Source organism: Protopterus annectens, chromosome 11.part0, assembly GCF_019279795.1.
Source record: "Protopterus annectens isolate FY-2018-M chromosome 11.part0, PAN1.0, whole genome shotgun sequence".
Taxonomy (NCBI): Eukaryota; Metazoa; Chordata; order Ceratodontiformes; family Protopteridae; genus Protopterus; species Protopterus annectens.
This window is the reverse complement of record NC_056745.1, coordinates 298,456,149-298,476,171: the sequence shown is the minus strand read 5'-3', so window position 1 is coordinate 298,476,171 and position 20,023 is coordinate 298,456,149. Positions and strand designations below refer to the sequence as shown.

General features: G+C 36.5%; 1 protein-coding gene across 1 annotated transcript in view; it reads right to left on the bottom strand.

Annotated features, from left to right (window-relative positions):
• GYS2 (glycogen synthase 2) overlaps positions 1 to 20,023 on the bottom strand; it is a 730,647-nt gene that overhangs the window by 215,579 nt on the left and 495,045 nt on the right. The window contains exon 7 of the mRNA XM_044087805.1: positions 14,843 to 14,963. Within this exon, the coding sequence (XP_043943740.1) occupies positions 14,843 to 14,963 (121 nt within the window). The remainder of the gene's footprint in view (positions 1 to 14,842; positions 14,964 to 20,023) is intronic.

Genomic DNA, 20,023 nt, shown 5'->3' with positions numbered 1-20,023 from the left:
AAGTAAAGATCACAAAGCAGGAGCTGCTAAGAAGGGGCCTGAATCAAAAGGTAATCAAAATCAGCGAGTTCAGGTATGCCCTTAAGTCTACTACTATGGGTAGACATTTAGTAAATAGCCTCAGATGTAGGAAGACCGAAAGGCAAAACAGAACTGAATGTGAGGAACAAACAGTAAAACAAAAACTTCCAGAAGAGAAGGTGAATAGGAATGTGCAAGTAAGAATCATTCAAATCTAGGGACATCACAAAAGTTGGGAAAGCAGCAGAAGAAACAGCATTTGGAGAGCGCATGCTGAAGGAACTTTCAGAAAAATGTTAAGGAGAGACCATAGAAAGGGCCTCCAAGACTCCTCCCTCCTGGGAACCATGAACATCCTGGAGTAAAGACCTATGCCATGCTGAGAGGGGGACATATACTGGGTGGTTTTCCAATACCAAAATATCCTGAATTACCAAAGGAAAACGAGGCAGCTGGCAAGGAGGATAAGGAACTCCTGGAAATGGGGAAAGGAACTTCAAACCACAAAATAACTAATGGCAAGCAGCCAAGTCTCTGGTGATCTGGGAGAAAGGAATCTGGTTCAGGGGTAAAAGTCTTGTAATGACAAAATGGAAACAGATGCATTAGGGACAGTAGTCTTGCCCCTCAATACCCTGAGGTGGCTTGTCAGGAAAAACTCTTGTAAGCCCACTTACCTCTAAAAGGCTGTGTAAGTTGACTACAGACAGGCCTAGACAGATAATCTCTGAAATTTAGGAAACAGAAAAATGCATTTCAGATCCTGCATAACCTTACCTTGTAGGGTCTTAAAACGCTCGGCAGTTGCAGTGTGTGAAAGAGATTCTGGTTGTCCGAAGGAGTATCCAGTAATTTAGCCTTTATGTCCTGAGGAAGAGCCTGTAGGTGCAACCAAGTACCTCAGAGATCCAAATGTAGCAGCCCTAAAGGAGGCAATGGCAGCATCCTAACTGAATTAAATAGAATGAGGCACCTGAGAAGCAGAACTTAAAAGGGAAACAAGTGTTTGCCTCAGTCAGGCATATCAGTCAAACAGGCACATCAGTCAAAAATCCCCCAAGCTTAGAAAAAAGCTGCCAGTAAATACTTAATCATATGGGTCTGGTAGTTAATGGCCCTGAAAGCTAAGGTAACAGAAGTGCATATTCTATACCTTTCCATGACAATCTGTCCTTATTAGAAGGACAAACCATACAAGTTGCTGTCATCTAAAATGTATCAGTAGCTACAGAAACAGATTAACAGGAAGAGCTTTTATATAAGAAGTTTTGAGCTTCAGGACTTTATAGAACCTGTCAGGCTTTTTAGTGGCTTGCAGTTGGGAATCGGGGCTTGAGAAACCAAAATGTCCAAAAGGACATCTAGCAGTGGAGGGACTGCTGAAGGGCTCAGGATAATCTATTTGCAAGAGCTCATAGTAGCAGGTTTGAATGTCAGCAACCTGAGAACAAATCCCACTTAAAATGTTCCATCATATAAATCACAGTACCTCCCCCCAAAGGATAATTTCTCCATAGGGGAAAGAGGAAAAAGGAAATACTTTTGTTCAGAACCCACGGCAACAGTAGTTGCTACAGTTTATTCCCTGCCTGTATGGATAACTACAGTGCTCAGTTGAGAGAGAAAAAAAAAAGATGTTTCTCTCAAACTGTAGCAAGACCACACATGGTCCACCACAGGGCTCAGGTTTGACCATAAAAGCAATACCAGCTTTTAAAAGCCAGTACTGCATTAAAATGCAGTGAGAATGTCTGATTCCTCCAACACTTTGCACACGGGGCAGTTACCCCACCCTAGCTATGCTACTGCCTAAAATGTACTATGCCAAATATATATTAACATTTGTAAGCCATTTTGTATGTCTTGAAAGCAAGATACAAATCTGTAATTCTCGTGTATTTGTATCATTCTGTGTTTGCACAAAATGTGCAAGTGTGACAGCAGAATGTACTATTCTTCAGCTTTATGTATCTGAAGCTTTTGTCCCCAGGCCCCACTGAAAAGGCACCTTGTGCCCAGCCGGACTTTCCCCAGTAACCAAAAAAATTGGTGGCTAGCTATGATGGTAAAATTTTTTGATGTTAACCCAGAGAAATAACAGGCTTACGAATCCCTCTTCGAAATGCCTATTGCTTGAATAAAACTGGATGAGCTGAAAGCCATCATTGCAAGAGATTCCTATGCTGTACTATTTATTATGGAGAGTTGGTTTAGTCAAAAAAAGTAAACTTGTCTCCAATCCATGCTTTAAGGGACATATCTGAGAAATCTAACTCATTCTTAAAGCACATCATAATGTGAGAACACCAAGTTAAAATGGATACAGGTCTTTCAGTAGGGCTGCAGCTCTCAATTAACAGACTAATATTTCCACTAAGGTTAATCTTAAATTGTCATTTTATTAGTACCCATTTTACAAATACATGTTTGATTAAGAGTAAATGATTTAAAAGCCCCCAATGTTGACTGGTCTGACCCTACTTTTCCATCCAAAATTATAAAACAAAATAGTTGAGCACAGCAAGTACAATGACTATTCAGAAATAATGAGACAATACTAGGATAACAATATTTTTGATATGGTGTGACTATATGCTCTGTCTGTTGTATTGATTCTCAAGTGTGTGTGTTGGGGGGTCCGCTACTTTCTGCAAAATTTAAGTTTGGTACCAAGTTCTCCTAGTGTAAAGAATGGAGCTATTAAGAGCGGTCACTCTGATTTTGAAGCAATAAATTTGAAAAAAACAGCCATGGAACTGGAAGTCAATATTGGAAGGGTTGCCAATACAAGAGTGACAATTTTAGGACTACGTTGATAACTTGAGTGCTTTGTCCCTTTTGGCAATGCTTCTGTAGTTAGGACCCCCCACTGGTGGAATTGTAGATAATCTCCCTCCCCTAATGGTGGAATTGTAGGATGTCTCATGCAAAATGAAGTAAGAAAAATTATGGAAAAACTTCACGCCTCATCCAATTTTGACTAAAATTAACAGATCAAAATAATTTCCAAGCTTATTTACCAAGATAGATCTGATTACAAAATTAAATTTGCTACCAATGTAAATACCATAAGGCCCTTTTTAAATTATCCATGTCCCTTTGTAATGGATGAAACACCAGAGTTCACTTGAAATGTTTGTGAGAACTTTATTACCCAGCCAAGGTACCTTGGCTATTTTTGATGCTCGTCTTAAGACATACAAAGATCCCCATTTACAGACACCAAAAAACATGCACCCCATAATGCAGGGAGATGTACAAAAGGCATTATCATACCAACTCAAACTTAGCAGCAAGGCCTAATGGTTTAAATAGATATTTTCTGAAGGGTATTGTCAAACACTTGATACCCCTGTTTTACTGATTTGTTTCAAAGATTATTAACAGAAGGCTATGTGCCTGCAATATGGAAGGAGATCAAGCCCATTAAGAAATGGGAACCTAGCTGGTCTATAATTACCAGCAGATAAATTACCACCTGTATCTTGGGTAAACCTGAGTAAGCCATGTGTCTTTTAACATGCACTTGATTTTAGTTCTGCTATATCAGGACAGATTGGTAAAACAGTCTCCAATCTAATACATTTCTGTGACATTATACCATCTTTTTTTACTTTAAATTGTTTTTTTTTTTGTTTTGTTTTACAAGTCATTTAATCATATATGAAAAACAGAATATGATGTTTTGAATACATTTGTAAAATAGAAATCCATATAATTGTTTACAAGAGAAATATTTGTTCGTTCATAAGGAATATCAATAACTATAACATATATCAAAACCCAAAAGAAACCATTTACAATAATGTCTACAAAAAACAAGTAATACTTTTTCCATTGTTGTAAAAGACTTTACATTATTGCACACTTGTATCATTCTCCAATATTTTCATTAGTTTGCCAGCTGTAGTATGTAGTAATTCTGATGGTTCTGTTCTTTAAAGTAGAAATTTCCATTTGCCCAACTGTTAAAGCAAGATTTTTTTAATTCCTTGAATGATGGAGTTGTATTTTTCCAATGATCTTATGTGCAATAGTAACCAAAGTCCATAAAATTGAAAAAAAAACATTTTGGAACATATTTAGGTATAGGGGTGTTAGAACTAAAGATTTAGTTAAATGAAAATGGTCATTGAAAGCCATCCGAAAAAATGTTATTCCAGTACTCGGAGATGCATACAATCAGAGAAGACATGCTGCCAATCAGCTTTTAATTTTATTTCCCATCTCTAACACATCTCTTCATTTGCAAACATCAAGGCCAACTTATGTGGAGTAAGAAAACTTGTATAGAAATTTTCAAGTATATAAATGCCAATGAAGTGACAATGTGGTATATTTTGAAGATTTAAGTTTAGATTCTTTGTCTTCTTGTGTTGGTAATTGATTTATTGATGCAAAATAATTCCAATATGATTTTATGATAGATAACTGTTACCTTGAAAGGGTTGATTAATAATACTTGATATGTATTCAATTAACTTGAGTCTATTCTGTCTGATAGGTAATTGCATTAATTTTATTATATATTGTCTTAAGGATTTTAAGGACAACCACGTGTTTTTATCTATACGAAATGTATTATTTATTAACGTAGTATCTTGTCCTGATCCAACCATTGGTTCCAGAATTATAGTTCCACTTGTTTTAATATATATTCATCCTGCGAGTTTGTAATGTTTCCAGGTTACTGGATGTGAATGTTATAGAAAAGAGCCAAGAATTAATATTAGGATTTTTAGTGACATTTTTTTAAAGTTCAATATTGTAATATTTATGTAATTGGATGGATTTATGTTTTTGTTTTCTAGTATACATTCTTTAAGCATCCAATATAGTGGATTGTATAATATGGATAACTATTTTGTATAGCTTCTAGCCAGATCTGTTCTTGTAATTGTTTGCATGTAGATGTACAAAAATATAACCATATATTTTTTTTTTTTTTTTTTTAACTAAAGAAGAAAGTATGCAAGTCTATATCTGATAAATTTATTCCCCCATCCTCCTAGTTCATTAAGTGATTAAAGCTATTCTGGGCTTGTTTGGATACCATAGTAAATGCAAGACCATTTTGTTATATTTCTGTATAATCTGTTTTTTGGGGGGGGGGGGGGATTACCTGCATTAGATATAGTAATTTAGGAAAAAAAATTGATTTGATTAGATATAGCCTGTCTTCCCATTGTGAATATATATTTGTTCCAATTTTTTATCATTAATTCTATCTAGTAAATAACTGTAGTTAAAGAAGATTAAATCCTGTAAATCATCTAAGTGAATGCCTAAATATTGGTGTCTGCTATCTCTTACCACATATTTATTGATTTTTTTATTTATGTGATTACCTTTGCTATTTGTAAGTAAAATTTGTTTTTATTTAACTGTAATCCACAGTTGCTTTGAAATGTAGATAATGAATCAAACAAGGCTTGTAGGGAGTGATTAGAATCATTTAATGTCAAAAGTATATCTGCAAACAATTGCAATTTTAAGTGTTCTGACTGATTCTATACATTTAATTTTAGTGTTTTAATCTGATGTTTGCAAAAGGTTCCATCAAAACTGCAAACAGGGGTGATAAAGGGCAGCCTTGGTAAGCTCCTTTTGTAATATTAACAGGTCCTGATCTATGGGATCCTAATTTGACATATGCTCGGGTGTTTTCATAAAGAGATTTTATGACAGTTAAAGAAATTTATATTCCTCCAAAACCAAAAATAAATAATTCCAATTAACAGTCTAAAGTGCTGTCTATATCTAGAGAGACTACAGACATACCTATATTTTGAAGTTTATTATGATCGATTAATATTCTTTTATTATTGTCATAGATATTTCTACCTTTTATAAACCCAGTTTGATCTTCATGTATAAAAATGGGAAGAAAGTGTTTAATTCTATTTGCATAAATTCCAAACAAACATTTTATAATCTATTAATTCACAAGAAACAGCAGAACTCAGAAAAGGCTTTAGGTTCCAGTATAAAAGTGGTTTAATAAAACACAAGCTCTTTCCGTAGGTCTATCCCACTTCTTCAGATGTCTTTACAATTTAGATAAAAAAAAACTTTTTTTATATACTCACAGAGCAAATCACATGACATATTAAAACATTTAACACATTTAAAGCAACCGATACTACATTTCAGACCTACAAGTAAATCGGCTTAAAAAGTGACATTATGCAAAGAACTACTCAGTGAGGTAGGTATTCACCTTCACAAACATACTACATGAAAACAAGTTAACTGAACAATGGCCTCGATCTTAACTTGGGTTTTATAGGTACATACTCATTTAACACATGGCTAGTCAGCTCTCAGCCTCACTATCCAACTGACTAATTCTTCCGTGGCATTGCATAGGATCCCCACCCCTGATATTTTCATGGGTCCTACCTATTGCAAGAAATTTAAAGTTGTGACTCTGGTCAGTATTTATGACATGTTTTGCCCGATCACTTACTTTATTATGCTTACTTATATGGTAAACATGCTCATATATTCTCTCTTTTCACTCAATATGTGAGAGAAAACAGTTTACTTAGCCCACTGTTTGCTGTAATTTTTATGAAGGGAAAACAGGACACTAACAGAATACACAAGTAATTTAATACAGGTAACTTGTTCTATGTCAATGTGAATAGAAGGTAAAAAAATAGTGAGTTAGTATCAGCAAATGTATTTATATCTTTAATAACTGCAGTTTCAATAAACTTTTTTTTTAAAAGTTCTTGATATGGAAGATTTTTTCCTTTTACATTTTGTGTCAGCATCTTGATCAATGATACAGTTAAAATCTCTCGCTATTATTAAACTACCTTTTGTAAAGTGTATGCTTCTAAGTGCTGGTTTATGGTTTTTATTCCGACCCCTGGAATCCAGTAAATATTTGCAAATGTATCCATTTTTCTATTTCAACTGATACTAAGCAGAACATTCATGAAGAATCTTGTTTATTTTAGGAGCAAGCAATGTATTCTTTACTATAGCTACTCCTCTCCTTTTCTGTTTAAAGTGGGAGCTCGTCAATAAAGTGCAATCAGAGTTTAATTTGTCTGTCTTCATCCAAAAGATGTTACTTGAAGAAATACCAAGTGTGAGTTATAAGTGTATGTATTTGAGCTAACTTTTACTTTTGGTATTTAAACCACTGGCATTGACAAACATTTCATTTTTTAATATAAATCTAGGGTTTTACAAAAGTATACTAGAGTGTCTTTTGAAAATGTAATTATATTATTGGAGAAGTTATCACATTGATATATTAAAGTGTATACATTTATAAAAAGCACCAAGATTCTAAAAACAAAGTTATGTTTAACTATTTTATATGTAAATCCAACAAACATGAGGAATAATACCTCTTGCCTGAATACTTTAACTACCAAAGCAGCCTACTACTACTATATACATTCAATAGCTCATTACCTGGTTGTTTTCATAGGTATATTATGTTTGTTATATTTAAAATTAAGCATGTGTTAGTGTAAAAGTCTGTCACAGTTGAATAATCTCGAAATAAAGTATGCATTTGAGCTTGAGTTAACTCTCTTAATGTAGAACTCAAAGCAGAAATCATACATTTCAACTAGCAAAATATACTTAATGTACATAAAAAGCATATATTTCAATACAAGTACACCTAGACAAATAACTCCATCATTGTCAAATTGATATTCAAACGTATTTGAAATAAATTCTTATCAACTTTCATACAGTGTGACTTTCTTTCCAGTTCCACTGTGGACTACTGAAGCTTATTCCAGTCCAATAGTATGATTTTATACTTGTATATGTTCAGAATGTGAAGCATTGAGTTACTATGCAATCATACGAGGTTATCCCTCTCATTACGTGTTTTCAACTTATATCCATAGAATCTACACCCTTTACTTATGGTGCAGGAGTCATGTTTTCTGTTAAGTCAACGTCCACTAAAGTACATTTTGCATAACATATGATTCCAGTAGCTGTATTTGAGTACATAGTTAACATATCATACCATCAGATAAGTGCGGTGGTGGTGCTGCGGTAGTGTTGTCACCTCACAGTAAGACGTTGTCCTGTTCGATTCTCAGCTAGAGCATCTTCTGTGTGGAGACGTGCGTGAATGGGCACACCTTTGTTGAAGGTTGTGCATCAGGGCTGGCAACTCTGCACGTAAAAATCCACTGCCAATTATTAGCAGACCGGAGTTCCGCTGCGGCGACCCCTAACCGGGAAAAGTCGAAAGACCATCAGATAAGTTATATTAGTTGTAGGCATCCCTTTTTTTGTTCTTTTCTTCTTCTCCAGGGAGGTACTGATGTAGCAGAGAGATGTTAATACATCGAGAGGGTTGTGGTACTACCACTATACTACTGTATTTTATAGTAATTACTCATGTTCCACAATACATTAATCTCAATTGCTTTCAGTGGACTAGGCTCTAATTACAAGCATTAGAATACTGCTAATCTTGTCGGTGTCTATTCTTTGCTCTTCGCCTCTACTCACAGTACTATACATGTATAATATTCAGTATATTTAGGAACGTGTTATAAAAATTCTGATTATAACTAATGTCATAACATTATGATTGGGGAGCTTTATTATGTAAAGTATGAGAAGGTCAAAAATTTTTGAGCAAAGACTTTCCATAAAAGCATTTTAATTGTATATGTTATAGCTGTAAATGGAAGTGTAATTTTTCATAAGGGTGTGTGTTTACTTTTACAGCAAGAAGTCTGCTTTTGGTTATGTTAAAGCAGATATTTTTATATGTAACTGACTTACTCTGTCTGCTCAAGGATACTGTATGCAGAGTCAGTTTTGGGTTTCTTTTAAGTTTAAAAAAATGTGGCTTATTTTTGGCTTCTAAAGTACTCAATATTTTTTTATATGGTTTCAGCCATTTAATTTCAGTTTATTTCATGTACGCTCGCTGCTCGGAACCCTGCGAGCAGTCTGAAAGCGCCAAAGTGCTTAAACAACGTCAGTGGCTTTTGATGATGAAATAAGATTGCAGGTTCACAAGAAAGGAGAGAAGTGGCTCACAGGTTCAGCAGGAACTTAATTATGCTCAAAACTGACAAAGGAGGAAGGTATGGCTTGTGCTGCTGCATTACTTTAATGGATGCTATTATAATCTTTTAAATACAAGTAAAATCACTATATTAACTTTTAAAAAAACATCCGGAAGATAATGCCGCTGGTTCTGTTCTGGACAAATAATACACAACATACACAAAGTGATCAAAATACTCCTGAGAATTGTTTATGCGTTGATTTAAATAAGACAATGTATTAGCAATATCCAGACACAACATCCACAGATAATCAAATCCAAGCACTCACTATACATTGAATATATCAAAGCCCGTCTTCCCATTAAATAGCAACTTTTTTCAGTAGACATATTATAAGCGTTTTATAATACTTTAACATTTAGTGATTAGCCTAAACTATTTGACATAGCTGTCTCATTTAAGCTGTATATCAAGGGTATATAACCCACGGTGGTGGTGCTGTGGTAGCGTTGTCGCCTCACAGTAAGACGCTGTCTGGTTTGATTCTCAGCTAGAGCGTCTTCTGCATGGAGACGTGCGTAAATGGGCGTACTTTCGTTGAAGTTTGTGCGTCAGGCCTGGCAAGCTGGTACGTAAAAATCAACTGCCAATCATTAGTGCTCCAGAGTTCTGCTGTGGCAACCCCTAACCGGGAAAAGCCGAAAGACGCAAACAATATAGAAGCCATTCATTTTTTTTAATATAGTATAGAGACTTTTCTAATTTATTACTTCTATAGATACTTCAGTCTGTTAGCTTTGAGTTAAAGAATAACTTTAAAAGGTACCTGTTTTAAAAGGTGACTTTCATAATAGAAAGTTTAGTTGCTACATTTTGGTTTGTTCTCTAAGCTTCTTTAAATTCTATGCATTTGTCCTTCAGTTTTTTTTTCTTTTGTTCTACAGTTTTCCAACTTTTTTTCTGCAATTCTTTTTGGTGTACTATTAGTCTAGTCCATGGTTTCCTCTTGACTTAAAACATTGTTGTTAGAAAGGTATTTTGTTGCTAGTGGAACTGTTCCAAATATTTTATTCCTTCTGGAAGAAAGATTTTCAGTCTTGCTGGGAATAGTTGACCTGTTTTCAGCAGGTTTTTTTTTTTTTTTTTCACAGCTTTTATCAAAGGAAGGAATTCTCTTCGAGACCACAGTTGTGGAGTAGTCATGGTCAAATCTTGATTAAAACATCTTGAAATTTAATAGACTAGTTAGCCCAGGAATTTCTTAGCACAAGTTCTTTATCCTGAGTAGAAAAAAGGATTACAAATATGTATCTTGGTTTATTTTTTGATACAGAAGTATTTCCTAAGGCTGTTAATGATCTGTGGGGGCACACTCAATGGTATAGGAAAGTGCTTCATGTAATTTCAGTATGTCAGGAATCCAGGATGTGAGAACGTTAGATCGTCTCCTTCACTTTTCTCAGGTAGCCCACATATCTGGAGGTTGTTCCTCCTTGTTCTACTTTCTAAGTAGTCTAATTTTTCCAGTCGGTGTGTGCTTTTAGTAAAAACACTGTTTGGTGTTCTTCTATAAGTCTAGAGTCCATGTTATTTAGTGATTGTTTCATAGCTGGTATCTGTCCTTTTCGCTGCATAACTATTTACTAAAGTTGTCCAGTTGCTGGGAACATTTATCTTTGAAATTGTCCAGTTTATCAATCTTGTCAATTTTTAGTGACAAATCCTGGATATTGGATAAAACTAATTGTAGTTCCTTCTGAAGAGAAGACTCCTGTGATGCATTTTTAAATGACTCATTCTGAAGTGCTGATGGCGATTACTTTCTGCTGCTTAATTTGACAGGAATTTTTTGATATCAGGTAATAAGTTCAATATATGCTCCAAGGTATTAGAAGGTGATTAATAGAATAATACTCAATTGGTTCCTTATTTCTTAAAATTCCTGTCAGAAATAGTATTGAGGTAAGAGAGATAAGAGAATGTGCAGCTACCAGTTCACCATCTTGGCCACACCCCTGACATACTATCTTGACCACGTGTGGCTGTTAATCTACGTAGACTGAGAATGCTTTTGACCCAGTCTCCCATGGATTCTTTACCAACATAAGACTAATATGAATTGTTATGGGGCTAGATAGGTGACATGAGTGTTGGGTTAGAAACAGAAAACTGTTTCAAACCAGAAAGTTTACAGGTAAGGGTATTTCGCAGGTTTCTGTATTGGGTCCGCTACTTTTTTGCCTATGGGTGTCCAATTGCCCAGGCTTAGGGAATATCGGGCTCAGTAAATGTATCAATATTAAAATGGGCAGAACAGTTACCCATACTAATTCATCATCTCACACTTCAAAGATGCTTGGATATTTTGACTAACTGGGTACTATCCAAAAGGTATGGATTTTAAATGTATGGTTATGCACTTTGGGGTTAGAAATCATTCACACCTACTTACTTAGGACATGCGTCAATGTACTAACTTGGTTAAGGACTTAAGTATTCTAGGGTACTCTTCCTTGAAGTCTGATGTGCAAATCAAACTCGACATTAAGAAATGCTATGGTCTTAATCAGAAACCTCTTGCATTGCTTTACTAGCAGGGATGAATTTTTTCCTGTCCAGGTTATACACTAGCATTCATCCAATAACTGAATACTGTGGTTCCTTTTGTGGGTTTGGAATCTCACATAAGGAATGTGCTTGAGCATATCCAGAAAACCTCTACCAGGTAGGTAGGTAGCAGGGCTCAGACAGCTGAAATACAGCAGGAGACTTTAGCATCTTTCTCTCTATAGTATAAAAATTACAAGGGGATGTGATTTAATCAGTGCCTGAATGCCTACACGACCATGCCATGAATATACCAAGCAATTTCACTGTCAGTCTTCCTACTATTAATATAAAAGTTCTTCCTTCCATCAGGGAGCAGAAAGTTATGGAATTCCATGCTCTTAACACATACAGGTCACTGACGGAGCACTCGTTTAACAAACATTTTTGCATCAGGGTCTCCATGGTCTTGAATGGTTCACACATAGGGAAGAGTTTGAAGTAATCACTGAATCATTTATCTTTTTTAGTGGGTGAAATCAGTCTTGGATAAATGGTGATCGAAGGGTCTAACTTAAAGACTTACACTTGTACACAATATATGGGAACCAAAGGAACACAATCTTTTCAAAGGGCTCAGGAAAGAATACTTTTGTAAAGTCTTACTATAACCTTAGTTGTCCTTCTCTTCTCTGTTGCAGTATTCTTAACATGTGGGAGATCCTCTGCTCCAACTGACCCGATGTCTGGTCAGCATACAATAGCTTTTAGCTACTGAAGTATGTAGGATGTCACACTAATGGCTTGTCGAACATCAGCCATGAAAAGGCAGTCTTGCACATACAATCCTCAGAACGGAAATGCCCCAGGAGGAACAGCAGTGCAAGGAAAAAGTAACTGCCATTCAAGGAAAGCAACAAGGTAGAGTGGAAAGGAGGAAGGGATAGAATAACGCAACACAGAAGAGAAGGACATCTATGGTTATGTTAAGATTTTACACAACTAATCTATGTCCTGCTGTTCTAATGTTGCAGTATTCTTAACATGCGGGAGAGTACCAAACCTTAGGAGGAAACCTGGGAGAAGGAAGAGAGGAACTTTCTACAAAGCCATGAAGAATGGCTCTAGCAAACCAGCCCTGGATTTAGAAATACAATCCAGCTTGTAATGCTTGGTGAAAGTATGAACAGAAGACCAAGTGGTATTTTCCAAAATGGTGTTAGTATCCAAATCCTTAAAGGCACCAGAGGAAGCCACTGATCTAGTGCAGTGAGCCTGAACATGGACAGGGAGAGGTCTTCCATTAAACACAAAACAAAATAACCTAAGGAATTCAAGATGAAACAGTCTGCCTGGAAACAGGCAAACCCAAAAAGCTGATCAGATTCCCTGATAGCCTAAGTCGTATCCAAATAAAATAGGAGTTGTCTATGTACATCCAAGGTGTGAAAGATCCCCTCTTATGTATACTTTAAATGATTTACTTATGTCTGTTATGACAGGATAGGCTGCCTTATGATTTTTTTTCAAATGTATTAATTGACTAAATGTGGGTATACTTTTGTATGTTTCACACTGATTTTATCTGAAAGCTTTGAGTATATTAAATATTTTCAGATTTGTCAGCATTTTCAGAGTCCATTATTTTGTTTTTGCTTGGCTTTTGTACTTTTACATGACTGATTTTCAATGATTTTGATCCTACATTTCTTTTTACTTTTAGCAGAGAAATGGAGACAGCAGACAGAAGTGTCAAGCATTCTGAATGGCATCAGAGAAGTTCTGAGGATTGTATGTGCGGATGTCCTTTTTATGGCTGACGTTCGACAAGCCATGTGACATCCCACATACTTGCAGTAGCTAAAAGCTGTTGTATGCTGGCTGGATATCGGGTTGCTTAGGGCAGGGGATCTCCCACATGTTAATACTGCAACATTATACTAGGACATCAGCTACTTTGACGATGCTACAATAGGAGATGAACCATCAGTTCTGCAAGGCAACTCTTTACAGTCAATAAAAGTAGAGAGAGTGAGCAGTAATGCTTCCTAGTTTGGGGAAGGGGCGGTACAGGGAGATTTATCCACTGTAATGAAACTTATGGCAGTAATACAGTCTTCAGCTGCACAACATCCAAATGCATGCCTGACGGTTCATATATAACCTGTAAAAACTGACACCATGGAAATTCTGCATTCAGTACTCCTGGTTAACCCACTTTGTGCCCTGTATAAGGTATAGCACCATTTATGAAGTCTTTGAAATACCCATATGGTAGAAAAAAAAGCGCAGCTATTTTATTTGCTGTACTCTTCACCATATAGGAGGCATTGCGCCTCTGTGTTCCTAAATATACTTTACCATAAAAGGCATCATATCTCATCCCCTGCGTTTGCAAATTCAAGCTTGGTAGTTGACTAAAATCAATGAATTTGAGCTGTAACTGAGAATTTTCCTACTGAGGGGATCACACGATAGAATTCTTTTGGGCAAAGCAGGCAAGTAACTTGTTCAGTGAAACCTGCCAAATGTAGCAGTGACGCAAGGAGTATAAAAAGTGGCCATACAGAGGAGTACATAGAGATCAATATACCTTTAATCTGTGATAGTAAAGAGCAATAGAATTAAACTATTCACTTTGCTGACATTTACTCTAGCACCTGTAATATCGTGCAAAAAAATGTCATAGGTCCATGAGGCCAAAGCATACTAAATCCCTCATGAAAGGGGCTCAGTATACTGAAAACTGAATTCTGCGCAAAGTTCATACCAGAAACCAAATCATATCAACCCTCGCCAAAATTTCAAGTTAGACGTCATTGCTGACCATACTCTGGAAATCCAGCATTAATACATTGAAATGCTACCCAAATTACTACCACATGACAATTCCAATGCATCATTCTGCAAGTGCTGCTGGATTTGTTTCCTGGTAGTACAGCATTGGGACTAAAGATATGACTGAATGATTTTGGTACGTTAACACCCTGAAACGTGGTATATATGCTTAGTGGACCAAACCATAAAATATACCATGTGACCACTTTTTTGGCTGCACGTTAATGTCACTGCTTGCTCAGATTATGGTTTGCAAAAACTAAACTTGTCTTGGCGCTGCAGGCCAGTCTATTTGAACAGAGTTTAGTTTACTAAAACATGAAAAATATCATAGACTGACGGAAACTGAAAAAAAAACAGCAGCTGAAATACTGCAAGAAATGTATGTTCCAACTATTTGGAGTAATAAACTAACACCTTACCCGGAGACACAAGTTTAGCCTTGCCAAAGCCTCCAAAAACATGTCCGCTCCTTTATTTGAGAACTCATAGCGCCCAGCAGTAAAGAAAAAAAGGGTCTTGTCCAAATCAAAATCAAGGTGCCTGCAAATAAAGAAAATAAAAATGTACTATAGTGCTATAAGAACATCTTAAATTACATCTGTGTAAACAAGATACACAGCACTATTGACAGAGTACAGCTAAAACCACCAAAGCTTCTTGAAATTATGTAAAACATATTACAAATCAGGTCTATCTTGGTATACGAACAGTTCAGTTCCCAGATTAAATCATGGGTTGTATTCATAGTCATTGTGCTCATGAATAGTGGGATTTGCACCCATAACACAGCCAACACTAAACCTTTTATCAATATACAACTTTCAGCGAATAACAATTTCACCATGTCGTAATGTAACAGGTGCTCTCACCTAGCCTTAATGCTATTTTCTGTACAAGATTGCCTCAAAGTCCTATCCCTATATTCTGGCTCTTATAGACTGGGAAGGGTGGATCTTGCTCTGGACCTCTTGCATATCTGCAAAACAAACAGCATCAGAACAACCCAATCCATGGACTTAAAACTTTCATGAGACATAAAATGGGATATGTTGGAGGGACAGGCACATGTTCAAAATTCTCCTCTCTGGGGAAGGCTTCTCACCCACATGAAGCAGAGTTCTTATGTAAATGTGCAATGTCCTAGCTTACACATACCCATACAAATAACCTCTAGGGCACCCAAACCTTGATACATTTGAGATGCACTTTAGGCTAAAAATACTCCTATGGTCTTGATCATAGGTGTATAATAGGCTAAAGTCTCAAATTAGCTGCAGTTTGTCCCTGGAATATATATCACGGCATTCCCATTACAGGCACTATAGGGAGACAGTTGTGGGTATATATTGGTTTAACACAAAGCAGGAAAGACTTGGTAGTACATCTCCAGGCCTAGCTGGGTTTACTTGATCTTTCCAAGTATTGGCTTCGAATCCAAAGATACTTAAATAGCCTGCAAGAATTCACATCATTCACAATATCTGGTCACTTCTTATACTGAAGCATAGCTTTGCTTACTGTATTATGGTGCATGCAAATCCACAGAATTTACACAGAGTTAGACTAAATCACTACATTGTTATTCAGGTATACAGAAGTTACACAGCATACCTGTATTGGTTATGTATCCATGTGTAATCTGCATAAGTAACATATTAAAAAATACAAGTCTTGTGCTATGACATCCACAGCACAAACGTGCTTTAAGTTGAAAAAAACTCCACAGTGGGCAAGGCAATGACCTGAAAAATGTTGGCAAGTCAATGTTTATGGCAGCAACTTTGACCTTCCAATGATGGGTCATCGTCCTTGACAAAAACAGAAGTATTTTATTCTGGATATTACTGCAGTAAAAAGACTCTACCCACACATGGTTAGAGTGATAATACCCGTGCATAATACTGACACTGCTTCTTCAATGGGCACTATCTACTAAGAGTAGTAACCAGAAAAATCCCACATGCAGCCAAAGGTCGATCTTGCACAAATAAAAACAAAATGAAAATCAAGGAGACCACCACAGCTAAAAACGTACTTTAATCCAACGAATAAAGACATACAATGGAGCCCTAAAAGAAGAGATTAGCACTTTCACACAAGTGCTTCTTCAGATCTACTCCAAGAAAGTTAGCCTAAGCTGCAGAGAAAAGCCAGTAGGACAGTGAAGTCAATTAACTCGAAAAAAAAAGCCTGCCAGCTTTTAAAGCAGGCTTTAAATGGTACAACCCCATTTAAACTGGGGTCTTTGTCAGCCTGTAATTTGGCAATCCACATCTGCCACTTCAGTACGATTCACAATGCCTCCAACTCACAATGCCTCCAACTCTTAAATTTTTTTCTATTACTTCCAACACCATGAATGTGAGATAAATGCCCTGGGCTATTAAAAATGTGCTTATATAAAGCATTATAAATCTTCCCATTCCTAATATCACTCATATGCTGCAAAAAGCATTCTTACAAAACCGTATTGGTTTTTCCTATGTAGTACGAATTACATACCTTGCAACTAGCCAAACAGACCAAATTCTTAGTTTTACAATCAGCGTAAGTTTTTAACTACATCTTGCGTGTGTTACACGATGCACACATGAATAAGAGGTGAAGATTATATTGCAAGTCTACAGGCTCTACAAGGAAAAGTTCCAACCCTATTGGATAAACATTTCTTTACCCTAGGTCCATAACAAATCTGTCATTTCAAAGATGGACAGCTCTTATCCAAAATAGTTTCCATCACTGACAATGTTAATATCAGACAGCAAGATAGACCAATTCCTCCTAACAATATCACAGACCTTCCCAGAATCACTATTATAAGTCAACATTAATCTAGTGGTAGAAGTGGCATTACAAACAGTATTATGCGGCACAGAAGGTTTATTCACAGACTGAACGGTTATCGAAATAAGGTTGACCTTTTGTTGTCCTTGGTCTAACTTCAGAGTGGGCTTTCTCGATCTCCTTGGGATGACAGCCTCTATCCAAAAATTCTTTACCCAAGCGCCTAGTAGCTTCCAAAAATTCAACAGCATTAGTATGCAGTCAAGAAATTGTCCTTTTAAGGACATTATTGAACACATGGGATGGATGAATGCTCATTCTATGCAACAAGGTGTTTTTCCTGCAATTTTTCCTAAATAAGGAAGTATTCACCTTCCCATCCCCTCTGAGGGACAAACTATCAAGGAAGTCTATACACTGCTTAGAATAATTCACAGTAAATTTAAAATGAGGTACTTTCAAGAAACCTCAAAATCATGAAGCATATCAATAGGACCACCCCACAACATAAAGATGTCAAAGTGCTTGCAATATAAAACATGCTTTTAATCTATTATTGGAAATATCCATCACGTATTCTGCCTCCCAACTGGCCATCACTAAATTGGCATAGCTATTGGCACATAACGTGCCCATAGCTACACCTAACTTTTGCAAGTAAAACATATTAAAAATAAAAAAAAAAAATGAGTAATAAGATCCAGTAGAGTGAGCATAAGTTCAATGTGTCCATTGTCAGTCATTATCAATCCTTAGAAAGGTTCTGACAGACTATGCCTAAATCATTTGGAATAATAGTGAACAAAGTGCACACATCTAAGGTAACAAGACAAGTCATTGGTCCTTACCAAAGTAACAAAATATTGACCAAGCGTCCTTTACGGTCTCCTTAAGAACTGAAGGAGCCTTGTCAATAACAGGTTTCAAGTTTATTTCTACGAAAACCGACAACAGCTCAGTCAGCCAACCAAGACCTGATACAATGGGTCACAGCAGTGTGTCAATTAACTGTGTGGACTTTAGGAAGACCATGAATTATTGGAATCAACTGATCCATTAGTCAAAAACTCTAACTTCCTTGGTAAATGCCCTCATCATAAACAGATCGTATAAACAGTCATGCACATATTTAGTCATCCTACTAACATCAACATCCAATAGAGTGATTCTGGAGTAAGTGCATGTATCATTTAGCATTAACTCTATTTTCTTAACATATGCATCCACATCAAAAATAAAGCCCCTCCCCCCTTGTCGGCAGGCCTTACAAAAATGTTGATCGTCCTGTAGTTCCCTCAGGGCTAACCATTCACTTTCAGTTAAATTGTAGAACGTGTGTGTGAGATTAGTATTAAGTTCATTAAACACATTTTCACAGCCTTTAAGGAAAGCTTCAACAAGTGGGTGAGGCTGTACAAAAAAAGTGTTAGGTTTCCTGAAACCACAGACGTTCACATCAGTAGATGGAAAAAAAATGAGCATTACGTTCCTCACAAAGAGTTCAAGACTCAGGATAACATCACTCACCTGGTACTAACGCTAAACCTTTATTTCACACAGACATATGCTGCTCTGATAAATGAAACAAAAATTGATCACTAGGTTTTCTGATTCCATGCTGCCAAAATCCTTAGCAGAGGAGTTTGTTCAGTTAACTTCCACCTCTTCCATCCATGACTCAATGAGAGGCCCCCCTCTGGCTGTTGAAGTTTCACGATCACTGGCAACTCCAGAAAAACCTGTATGGAGGCAGAGGTAGCGTTACCATTGTCATTGTTCTTACACTTGGCGCCTCCCTCTGGAATAAGGACTGGAGTGACTGCCCATAATAAAAACATCAGTAGCCAATAAAACGTGTTCACTGTTCAACAATTGCAAGGCAACCATTTTTAGCACTTTCATTTCTTCCCTGCATTACAGTCCCTGTGTTATCAGCCCTATTAGAGATCTCATTCGCATTAAGCCTAGGCTGCACAAAAATGTGGCCATTTTTAAAATCCATAAAGTCCCTCCCTAACTTTCTTCTGCCATTGTAATCTGATATATGCAGAAACATCGTAAATCACATCTAATCTGGACAAAAACATCTCTGAGGTATACATCAGCTGAATTTTACTCTGCAGTGTCTCAATACTCGTGGGAATTCTCTCTACAGGAAAGTCAATTAAAAGTCTGATAGAATTAAAACTTAGTCCAATATTGAGCAATTGCCATTGTCTCAGTAGCTTAGGGTGAGTCTCCCCATTAAGTTGGCACACGCAACACTCCAAGACTACTGGGGATTACTCTATGGTACAAACAGGCTTCTAAATGCAGCCACTGAAGCCTTTTCAGCTTAAATAGCAAATTCTCCAGTTGACAATTGCAAAAAGGCTTCCACATCATCAGTATCACCTTAATTCTCCATGAAATCCCCAAAGTAATCTGCAGTAAAGAGATTATCCTCCAGGTTCATAATCCTATTGAATCTTACACGACAGGCAGTTGTACTCAAAATTCTTCAACTGTAATCCAGTTCAATGTTAGAGCCTTCAACCATGTGCTGCAGCAGTAATATGGAAACACAAAATAACCAGAAAAATACCACAGGCAGCCAAAGGTCGATCTTGTATAAATAAAATCAACAAAATAAAAATCAAGGTGGTCATCACAGCTAAAAACATGTACTTCAATCCAATGAATAAAGACATACAATGGAGGCCTAAAAGAAAAGATTAGTGGTTTCACACAAGTGCTTCTTCAGACCTACACTCAAGAAAATCAGCCTAATTTAGAGAGACCAAAATCCAAGAGGACAGTGAAATCAATTAACTGTT